Source organism: Nestor notabilis, unplaced genomic scaffold (genome assembly GCF_000696875.1).
Source record: "Nestor notabilis isolate BGI_N333 unplaced genomic scaffold, ASM69687v1 scaffold200, whole genome shotgun sequence".
Lineage (NCBI taxonomy): Eukaryota > Metazoa > Chordata > Aves > Psittaciformes > Psittacidae > Nestor > Nestor notabilis.
The window spans coordinates 111957-123854 of NW_009912214.1; the positions used below are offsets into that span (position 1 = coordinate 111957).

General features: G+C 37.5%; 1 protein-coding gene across 1 annotated transcript in view; it reads right to left on the reverse strand.

The window, feature by feature from the left end:
• The window catches only part of CUBN (cubilin (intrinsic factor-cobalamin receptor)), a 141955-nt gene that overhangs the window by 106791 nt on the left and 23266 nt on the right, over positions 1-11898 (reverse strand). Inside the window, 6 exon segments of the mRNA XM_010018236.1 lie at positions 723-909; positions 7988-8118; positions 9045-9261; positions 9505-9667; positions 10171-10349; positions 10973-11129. Coding sequence (XP_010016538.1) covers positions 723-909; positions 7988-8118; positions 9045-9261; positions 9505-9667; positions 10171-10349; positions 10973-11129 — 1034 coding nt within the window.

The window sequence follows — 11898 nt, forward strand, 5'->3', positions numbered from 1 at the left end:
GAATCCAGAATCTCAATACTGCAACTTCAGCAAGCAGCTTTTTGTTTGGTTCTAAAAAATGAAACACTACTTACCGAAGAATAACCCATACAGAACATCTGGTATAATGTTCAGAATGAGTTTAATTATGGCGCCTACCGAGGTCATGGAAACTCATGGCATGCTCAAAGTGAAAAAAAAAACACTGGCATTCTGCAGACATGGTTCCTTTAGAGAGCTGGCTTGTGAGGACAAAAATGGGTGGACAAAGGCTGCAAAGATATGTTTCCTGATCTTCCCAGGCACAGAGGTGAGGCTGTCAAGTCAATAGTTTCCATGGTCCTCCTTTCTACTCTTTTTAAAAATTGATGCAATGTTTCCCTTTCTCCAGTCACCAGGGACTTCACCTGACTGCCATGACTTTTCGAACATCACGGAGAATATGACACAAAACAGGCAATAAAACATTTTTCTCCACTAAGAAAACCAACCAGACACAGTATATGGGAACACAGTCCACATACTCCGCTTGTTCTGAGAACTGAAATTTAACCAGTGGGAAAGCCGACAGTGGAGCAGGATGAGAGGAGGAGAAGGTAGCCTTTAAGGTTCTCTGTCAAGTTCTTTTCCCGCATTGACAGAACAGGTCTATAGTTAAAAATTAGCTTCTGAGCATGCCTAAGTGGATTTAGACAACTTCTATGGTTATTACTAATAAGGACAAGAGAAGTAATTAGGCTTGCCTGATTTCTACATAATCCTCTGTACAGCGTTTATTCCCTTCCAAAGTGAAGTCGGTGAAGTTCAGAACAATTTGTCTGTTTATTCCCACAGTGATGGTGTACAGACACTCTGTCCGGACAGGGTAGTTATTGGGATAGTTTGGAGACGTCAGCACACCAGTTTCCGTATTGTAGTTGTGTGAGCACACTTTGAAAACAAAAGAAGTAAGTATGAATTAATTTAATATGTATCTTAAATTAACAGGAATTTCTATTTCCAACAGAGCAAACATCCTGTGCTCCTGTGCATTTTAACTCTTTCTGGACACATCTTACTGCTGAATGTCGTCACTATAAACTAAAACTAGAATACAGCTGCTACAATGGATCTCATATTTGAGTTGATTTGTTCAGCTTTTACCAGAATACTGTGTCTAAATAGGCACTATAAGAGTAGTTCCAGCTGCCTAAATTGGCTTTGACCTAAAACCCAGGTAAGCAGAGAAAAAAGGGATGTCTTGATCAACACAAAATAAAAACCAACTTGTAAAATTGTGGGCAGGATTTGATGACCCTGGAGACTCATTCTGATCTTCCATTCCCCTGTTTCAGGTTCTACAGCTTGCAAATATAAGAAATGAAAGTAGATTTCTTAAATACTATCTATCAAATAAGCAAGATTGGTCTAATTAACAAATACAACTGAAAGGGCAAGAAAAATATGATTATACTCACTTTAAGCTGGTCACCACAGATCTCTGAAATCTTTCTAACACAGCACAGATGCAGTGTAATAATACTTGTGCTTAACACTTCAATATGCATAACTTAGGGGGAGGGAATGAAGTTCAGGCCCTCCACGTCTAAGGTTGTTCATTTCCATGTCTATTCTCCATCCATTCTAACTACTAAAATGCTTTTGCTTTTACAGGTGTCTTTATAATCGTACATTTCTGCATTGTTGGTCATCTGGAAGGCCTCTGTTGAAAATGTTTTCTGTAGGATAAGTAGCCCCAAAGCTAGCTGCCAGACTCAAGTTCCTAATTTCTGTCAAGGAGAAGAAAGAATCATGACACAGAAACAGTTCAATAATTTTCTGCCATTGGGTTGTACTTTGGTATTGACAAGTCATAAAGGTTTCATGCCCTAGTTTACCTACAGTCATGACCTATTAAAGCCCTGATCTAGGATTTTAGTCATTTTTGCGTTCCATCACAGATATGCTCTAATGTATGCATATAACAATGAGGGTAGTCCTGGTCACCTTAAAAAGCTTGTGATGTTTTAGAAATCCTTATAATTCCCTTGCTGTGCTGCCAGCTCATGTGGTGTTTCATGACATGTTGGGCTTATCACCAAACCCCAGATCCTTAAGTCATATGATTTCTTGAGAAACCTGCCTGCAGGGTTATAAATCTGACTTAGAATTGTGACCCACATTTTTTCCCAACAGCTCATTACACAAACGTAAAATTAAAATGAAAATGTGTTTATTAGGTTACTTATTTTTAACTAATTATTTCCTCCTGATTTTGGAAGGGTGCCTGATTCATGCTCACGTAGTGGTTAGAGCTGTTGCAATACTGCCGTTCCTTATTCACTCAGAGGCTGAGACTATGAATACTAGCTTTCAGCCTGAAGAATATTGACATTGATGTACTAGATAAGGGGTTTTAGGGTAAAATTAGTAATGTAGATGCCAAGATATTTTTATCAGCCTTTTCAAAAGCAATTTCCACAAAATTGTTCAGGTTCCCTCCCTCACCAGTTTGCTTTCTTGGGAACAATCCATACAGAAACTCATATCCCAACTGTGCTGATTGAAACTGGATGCTGTATGCTGCTCTACGCTTCACATAACAGTCTTCTTTATGAGCTAAGGGGGATAAATACAGAAGGTGGAACAATGACTGACTAAGAAATGTGAGACTTGTGGCTACAGTGAAATAAATACAAGAGCAGACAGAGCACACGCTGCTATGAGGATTAGGAAAAGCATAAATGAACCCATGTTTTTTGACAGCCAACTCTGTTCTTGTAATTGGATTCATTCATTATGTTCTGCTTTGAGCAGGAAAGCTGACACTCCCCTTTTTCACTCACCTCACTAACACAGCATTTGGGAGTGTGCTTGGGCAGTAGTAGTTTCTTCAGTGAAAACTGTTAGCAAAGTCAGCAGAAAAAAGTACTTTGACTCATTTGCCAAAGTTCAGAATGCAGTCTAATGCCATAATGTGAGTATTATATGCTTGGGAAAAAATCAATTCAGTTTAGTTTGAAGACATTTACTGCAGCTCATGAAAAGCAGAAGGAGGTGGCAGGACAATCAGACATCTACCTTTGCCAGTGTGTGAGGTTTTGAAAGCTATCCAGTCTGCTTCTTGATTTTCATATTGAATGTGTTTGCTCTTTTGAAAACAATGCCATAAATGGCAGTAACCCACTGTAATTAATAGCCAACAGTGAAGAAAAATGCCAGGTTTTGTACCACTCACTTGTGTAATCATGCATACTGCAGAAAACTACATCCATGGGTTTTTCCCATAAGCTGTCAGAAATCTAACTTATAAAAAATAAAACTACAGTTTAGTATGTAGAGTGGGAGTTTTCTTTCAGTCTCAATCTGCCAAAGGAAAACTGGCATGCCTAACAGTTAGATCTTCATGTAATATTATGCATCTTTAGAAAAAAAAGGGAGAAACTACCACATGAAGTATATGCCCCTCCACAGGCAATGGGAAAGCACATCTGCACTTCAGGGCCTTCTGTTACTGCTGCTGGCAGATACTAATAGGCTTAATTTTTACCAAGAAGGCACACAGACGTCCTTTGTAGCATTTCAGACCCAAACTCCTTAGAAACACTGTGTACAGCTGTTCAAAAAGAATATCTGACTCTCATCTGCTATCTTACATATAAACACCCATACTATAGAGTCATATACACACAGACAGGCACATTTAGGCAGACTAATACCCTGGTCAAACATAACCAAGTTACAACGGTCTAACAAGTGGTCGATGGCCAGGTGATTGAGCTTTTTTCCTGAGACTCAGGATGAGCTGAGCAGATGCCCAACCTGCATTCAGGACTTCCACTTTTTCTTCTGTCTCAGCTCAGCCTCGTTCAACTATGCCCTGTATCTCTGCACACACATGTTTATCAATCATTACTTTCAATTCTTGTCATTGCCCATCCAGCTGAAAAGTGAGGCAGCATCCCCCTAATAATTACTAGGTTCAGTCAACAAGATGGCAACTGTGATCTCAACTTGTACTCAGCTATCAATAAGTTAACAAATCTATACATTGCTTTCAGGTCGACTTTTAAGCTCATGGGTTCACAAATGTTTTTCTATCTTTCCTCATCCTTCTCAGAGTCTGACTTCTCCAGTCAGTCACTGTCAGCTAACATACACCACACAATTAAGTTATTTAAAACGAAGTTATCCCTTTTGAGAAGTAACATCAATCACAATGCAGTATGATAAGGAGGAAAAATCTAATCTTTTATCAAAGCCAGGGAAAGACCAGGAATAAAAACTCTATCAATAAGGCAATCTGCTAAAAACCTTGCTAAGGCTGACTTTTCTCAGCAGAAAGGATGAAATGAAGCCTCTTTAATGAAACAAACAAATGAAAGAAAAAAGAAAAAATATCCCATCTGAAACCTTAATTCAAAGTAAAACAAGTTCCCACTTACTTGTGAAGAAGTTGAGGACAATAAAATACACACACTGACCCTAGTGCTATTATTATTGGAAAATTGTGGCCTGGATCTTTCAAGACTCTGAGCAACAACTCCAGGAACAATTAATCCCTTTCAAAGATTTTTCAGTAACTCTACATGGATTGTTTGTGGTGCAGTCAGCCAAGATGGGCAAAGGAAAACCCTAAAATCTATCTTAACACTTAGATGGCTGTTGTGATGTTCATCTACCTGGTATTTGAGACCTGGACTCTAGGAAATAACTCGGAATATTACCTTGCTTTCCATGTAACTTTCCCCTTTAAAAGACAGACAGATAAGAACTAAGCATTTGAGGCACAGATAGTTACAGTGGCAATATACATTTAAAAAACTGTGTATCACATGGGCATGTTTACTGAAGGATTCCATTTGTATTGCTGCTCTATAAGCTATTCATGGTTACTAGCTGGCAGAGTGTTAAAACAATCGTTTGAATTTCATGGATCATGGCCATGACTTTATTTTGAGGCATTCAAATTTTTTGACAGAAAATAGAGTTTGCCATTATTTTTAGGCTAGTTTTAAACTAATTAATATATCACAGATAAACTACACTTACAAAAACATTGTTTGCTAGCAGGGAGAAGAAAATCGGTTTTGTTTTACATAAAAATTTTTTTTTCACTCTTACTTATCCTTTTTTTTTTTTTACTCCTATTTTTTCTTTTTTTAAATAATCTTGTCCATCTTTTCAATAGCTCATTCTCTGTAAAATAACTCCAGGCAAAAGCCTATTGAAACGTCTAATATGAACCAGAACAGCTTTGACCAGTTCTGATATTGGTTACACTCTAGCTGGCTAAGAAAATATAGCTCAAAAAAATGAAAGAGTCTTACTGCACAAGACACATTATTAGTACCATATTTTCCTTAGCAGAAAAATGAAAATAGGCAGCAGATGTAAAGGAAAAAAAAATAAACCTATAGCTTTGGTAAATCTCTCAGATATGATTATGTTCAGCAAATTGCTACCTTACTGTAACTGGATATACATAAGATGAGTATCAGGCCGAAACATCTCTCAGTGGGAAAACTAAACTCAATATGATTTCAGGGAAGTGGGCAGTTGCTTCTCTCAGCAAAGTCCACATACACACATGTGTTTGCCTTCTCTCAGGCCACAGAAGCTTCAAAACACTTTATTCTTAATTAAAAACAAACGAATGTTAGCAGTCCAGTATTTATGATAACTTCATAATACTGCTATGCTTGTGCTGGGACCAGAAGAAACAAACCTCCGTAAAGAAAACAGATCATAGTTTCAACCTCTCTATAAGTTTATTATTTTCAATTTCAGTAGTTACCTCCTTCTTTGCCATACTTACACAAACTACAGTGGCTGAAATGAAAAAGCATTTGTTCTAGAGATCATAGTTCTGGGTCTGAGTGAAAGTAATTGAGAGTTAGACCTGTTTAGCTGAAGAGTAGTAGAGAGGTCTGTGCTAATTATGGGAAAAGAAAATCATACCTGTTGTTTAGAATTTGGCTAAAGATGGTATATAGTTCTAATTTCATATAAACATTTTATACAGTTTCTAGTTGTTGGCAGCATGAAAAAGACTTGCATTTTTAAAGTACAGTTTGAAACCATTCCAGAGACTGTGTTGATGCAGTTAGAACTTTGCATGATGCATGTAACAGTGTTTTGGATGAAAGATGGGTAAAATCCAATCACCATAGTGGTGGTAAAGGCGGGGAATACAGAGGAGAGGAGGCAGAACCGTGAAGCTGGACAGCACTGAGGTAACTAACAAAACCAGAGAAACAGATAGGGTTACACAGAAACAAAAATAGAGATTAATGTTGAGTAAAGAATATTTTGATCTTGATGAACTGTGAGAAGAGCTTCTATAAGAACAGTTAGGAAGGAACCAAATCTACCCATGAAATATTAATCTGAGGTAAAGTAAAAAGAAAAATATCTCATATTTGTAGAAGTTAGTTTGCAGCTGCAAAAACAAGATCATAAAAGATTTTATAAGGCTGTCAATTTCACGATTTCTCACTAGTAAGAACTCAGGTTTTAAACTACAGAGTCTTTCTTGGAAAGATTTTTTTAAAAGTAGAACTTGGGGTTCAGCCTTGTTACTTTCTAACAAACAGAAATTTCCTCCTCAGAGTAGTTCTCATTAAATCTTAATCGTTTTTACTGGGTTTTTGGTTTTCATGCCAGATAACTCAATGAATGAATGCAGCTGAGACAATGGATTGCTTCGATTTGTTATCTGATAGTAAATAAACACATAGTGGCAAAATCTGTAACAGCCTCACCTACACACATGCCAAATTTTCCAAGGTGTCACAGAGAAAGCTGTTATATTTCACAAGGCAAAAATTGGAAATTTTGCTGGTTTTAAACAGGTTGGAGAAACTCAGAAGGCAGGAAAAACAAAATTATTAAAGAAACTAAAAGCAAACAAGGAGCAGCTGTTGGTAGTTTGTGGCTGCATAGATACGTCCTATGAGCTTCAGGTATTCATCTAATGAATCGCTCATAGTCTGCGCTCATACACACAAACCACCTAGAAACTGGTTAATGATGGATACACAAATAACCCAGCTACAAATGTGTTCTCATTTTTACTTTTTTTTTTTTTTTTATATTGTCTCACTCTGCCTCTTCTGCAGTTTAATTGTGCTAGGTAGAACCTGTCGCTTTTCTGCTGTAGATCTGTGTGCAGCAATGAGTGGAGCAATAGCAGGCTATTGGGTCTATGAAACTGGCAGTTACCATCTTTTACCAAGAGGTTGCTTTTTCAAATGCAGCTGAGTCACCGCTAAACCCCTCTTCTCAGTCCTGGAGAGAAGGGCAAACTGGAGCAGGTATGGTTGGTTCAGCATAGTTTGAAAACACAGGTGTGCCCCCAGCCTGGAAAAACTTCAAATCAGTTAGAATCCAGAGTAATTTCTCAGCTTTTCTCTGCTTTAGAGAACTAAGGAAATGAATGGCCATTTTTCTCTTCAGTAGTCTTTTCCACCTCAAAACAGATTTAAGGCAAAACAGGAGCCTTAAACTCTTGAGGAGGCAGAAACATTGCATTCTGTTGTAAGGAAAAGAAAGACATCTTGTGTTTTCGGGTTATTTTTCTGCTTTATCAAATTTCATCCTCTATGACCTTTTCTGCCCATCATCAATATCAAATCTTAGTAGGGACTAAATTAAGTTTATGGCACCTGAGAGTCTCCCATGCAAGTGAGTTGTCCGCAGTAGCTAAGCTTCCTAGATCACACATACTCAACTCAGAATGGACAAAGCAAATTCAGAAAATATTTTGCCTAAATAATTAATGTAGTTCTGCCATGTCAGCTCTTCCTGGCTTTTTAAAGAAAACAGCAGTTTTGCTTATAGAAATTGCTTTCTACTTTTCTAGGGAGGAAAAAGCTTGTGAATAAAGTAGGATAAATAAGAAAAGGTAGAAGAGGCATCAAGCAGTCTTCTGTTAACACAGAAAATAATATTCCTGCTTCACATAGTGGTTATTTACAGTGACAGCTGAAAACATTTGATTTGCATAACGAACAGACTGACATACTACCTTTTGATGCATCCAGGGAGATATAATTAGCTGAAAAGCCCTCAGATGCAATGCTGTGATTGGTCACGAAGTACAACATCATGGTGTTGCCACGACTAGTGAGCGATGGTGGAATTGATCTTCCACAGTGCCTGCAGCAAAAATATGCCCCAGATCAAATAGCAGTACTTTATGAAATGTCTGTATTACTGGAAGGGGACTCAGCTTTCCTGAGAATTTTGAACAGCTACACATACACAAATTTCTCCTTTGTATGACACAGATCCCAGCCATATACCCTGTATCATGGGACTAAATAGCACATGTACAAGGGCGCAAGTTTAACTGTTATGGCAAAGCCAGAGAAGAAACCGTTCAAGTTGTATTGATTACTGAAATTATTCTATGCTGTACCTACAACATATTCTGTTCTTTTGCAGGAGTCAGAGTGGCTGGCCAAAGACTAAGGTTGCAAAACATTCTCCACTATGAGAGATATTGCTCCTTATTTTCCAAAATACTGCCATGTCAGCCAACTACTTTACAGTCTGTAGCTGCAGCTGAATACTGCTCCCAAGTAGTACAGATGTTCTTGAACTCTAGGATGTCAAGAAAACCCTGTGTATACCCCAATTGGAGAAGGGGAAAAAAAGGAAAATATTCTTTCCTAAGATAAAATCACTTATCAGGAGAAAGTGAAAACAATTTCCTATAAAATGCAGATTTTAGTTTAGATTTTGCTGAGATCCAAGCACACAATCTTTTAAGCAATCTTTCTTTCACTTCTGCAAATGTTTCACATCACATCTTTTCTTGGGCACAGATATATTAATGCTTTTGAATTTATTTCCTATAAATCAAAATGTTAATGGAGCTGGACAATGCCACATATTGAAACCTGTCCTTAAAAAAGCTGTCCTTTTAACACAAGTTAGTTTCTCTCAGTATAATATTTACTAAATGTGCTTCTCATTCCATGGTCAAAGAAGGCAAGCTGCTTTGGTCTTGGATGTCGAGACCTACAGAACAACACTCACTCTACAGTAATTAAACTCAGTAGGCTAATGGACATATTCACCTTCCCAATTTTTCCATAGTGCTGTTGTCATATATTTCAAGATATTCATTTTTGCAATTATAAGCAAACTCCAAATTAAATGAAGTGAAAGTCAGGTGGATAAGGTAGCCGGGTTCAATGTTGATAATCCAGGTACAGCTAATACCATGTGGGTAGACATCTGGGTGACTAGGACTCGTAATGGTTCCTTCCGGTTCAGTAAGCATCTCCTCACATACTGTAGAGATTTAAAATATCACGTTTAATGACATTTATAAAAAAGTTAGGCACTTAGAAAATTTGTTTCCTCTCTTTCTGAAATTTCAGTCTTTTATTTCCTTGATGCATACGACATGGTAATTGATTCATAGTTTATCTCCCATTACATCAGCATAAAACTTGATGTCCAACTGTTTTCACTATACAGGAAAATCTGTTAAGTCCCAACATACTACTCAGAAAATACAAAAGAAATCCTTACCTGTATCTAATGGCCAGTACTCAGCTCTGAAGCCAAGGTTGGTAAAAGAGGAAGCTCTGAATTTGATATAGAGATTGTTCTGTGTAGATTGCACTCTAGATGATACAGCTGTACCACAATATTTTTCCAAAAGAGGAGCATCTGTGTTGTTACCATCTCTGACCTGAAGAACAATGCATCAAAAATATCCCATACAAACTTCTATTATATTAAAGTTTTAAGCATAAATGAATTCATAAGAACCATATAAAGGAGATTTTTAGTAACTCAAACCCTACCCCTTCTTCAGCATGGTTTCTACTATAGGCACATACAATGCATTCTTATGACTGCCAGAGAAGCACTCTCCCACCCAAAGCATGTCACATGAATAAAAGCTGAGATCTTATCCCCTCAACAGTAAGCAGCACGTAAAACTCCAAAACCAGGTCTGTCTATTTAAAGACACCTGGTACTTGTCTCTGATTATCATGGTGGTCATACCATCTTCAGAGAATGAAGAAAAGGTTTAGGATCCCATTATGAACCTGGAAGAGCTTTTATAACTGCTATAAGAAGTGCTTGCCTGTCAAGCATTTCTGCTTTGGTGGAAAGGACTATAAGAACAAATATACAGATAGGAATCTATCTACTATTCATAGTAGATGTGTATGTATTATTCTTTACCTCAACGTAGTCCGAGTCACAGGTGGTTGTATTTCGAATGTCAAAGTCAATAAAGTTAAGAATCACCACTTTGCTAGCTGGCTGAGAGATGATCCACTCACAGGTCTTTGGGTGAGGGAACATCCTGGGGTAGTAAGGTGAATGGATGGTGCCTGCTCCAGACAAGGAGCCTCCACAAGCTGCCACAGACACCAAGAATAAGTATTTGTGAAGAATGGTTTCAAGGAACGTATAACATGATGTTTATAAATATCACTATGGAATTAGAAGAAAACCACCCCTAAAAACATATCTTCTTACAGCATCTACTACTGATCATCCAACTTGCATTAAAATGTATTTAAAAGAACATACTGCTATGTGTATAGCATAAACATACATCTACAGATACCATCAATCTAACCATACCATGAAAACTAATGGATTTGACTCATATATTTCACAAACATGGATATATATGTTGGTGATTAAGAACTGAAATATAGGAAAAAACAAAGTAAAAATATTTAGTCATAATTATAGCTGTATCATCTTTGGTATGCTAGCAGTAAGTGATTTATCATTAATAGAAGCAATGAGGGGTGCACTTCCAAGCATGCTAGGAGTGCCTACAACAGACCTACTTCAGACATCATCTTAGCACTTCTGAAAGTAGCAATAAATAAATAAATTGCCCTATTTTTTTGTTTTCTTTCTTTCAAAATTTGTCTTAAACTCATTATATGGATAATATAGCACTGAAATGCCTGAAAGTGTACAAATTACAGATCAGTTCATTGTGCAAGTCACCAGTTCCTCTTACCAACTTGATAAACAGCCCTGAAGCTAGCCCTTTGCACAGAAGCATTAGACTTGAACTTGATCCAGAGACTGTTGCTAGTAGAAGTGATTGTAGACATAAGTGTACTATGACAGAATTTGCTAATAAGAGAAGACATCTCATTGTCACCATCTCGAACCTAGTCATCAAAAATAAAAAAAGAAAAACATCAGATCAGAAAAGCATTGGGATCTGATATCCAGACAAAATTATAATCTCACTAAGGCTACTAAATAACAAAAGGAGTAACTATTTTACTTATTTATAAGAGGGTAAAAGAACCATCATAGTAATTGACACAAGTACAAGATTTACAAGAGCTCAAAAGAAAGATTGGATGATCAGCACAGAAGACACACACATGCTACTATCACAGGACATACAGATAAAACAGGTCTTCTCTATGAACCAGAGCTTTAACACAATTGGCTTCCAAAAGTGACACCTTTAGCATGAAAGAGACAGGCCAAGTGCTCACCAGCGTTACCTATGAAAATTTTGCCAGCACTAAAATCTGCTGGGGTGGGTGGGCTGGGGTTGGGGGGAAAGGGTATTTGTGATTTTCTTGCTTTGGCCATGAAGCTTCTAGTGATTTTTCAATGTCACTTCTCCAGAACAAGCACATGTCCCATCACACCTATACAGCAATGCAGCCAGACAATTCATTTTCAGGAGATGCCACTCTGAGTCCCCAGAGCAGTAAAGAGGTATGCTGACATCTTTCTATTACTTTATCTGAAGGGTCCGATGCATAATGATAATGAAGGGAATCACGTCCAGCTTTTACCTTCTGCCCTGCCACTCTACTGACCTCAATCAATTTGTTAATCGAAGGAGAAATGTATCTTATGTGTTTTCCCAGAAGCTGATTATAAACCTTGATTATCAAGGGTACTAGAAGGGAAAGA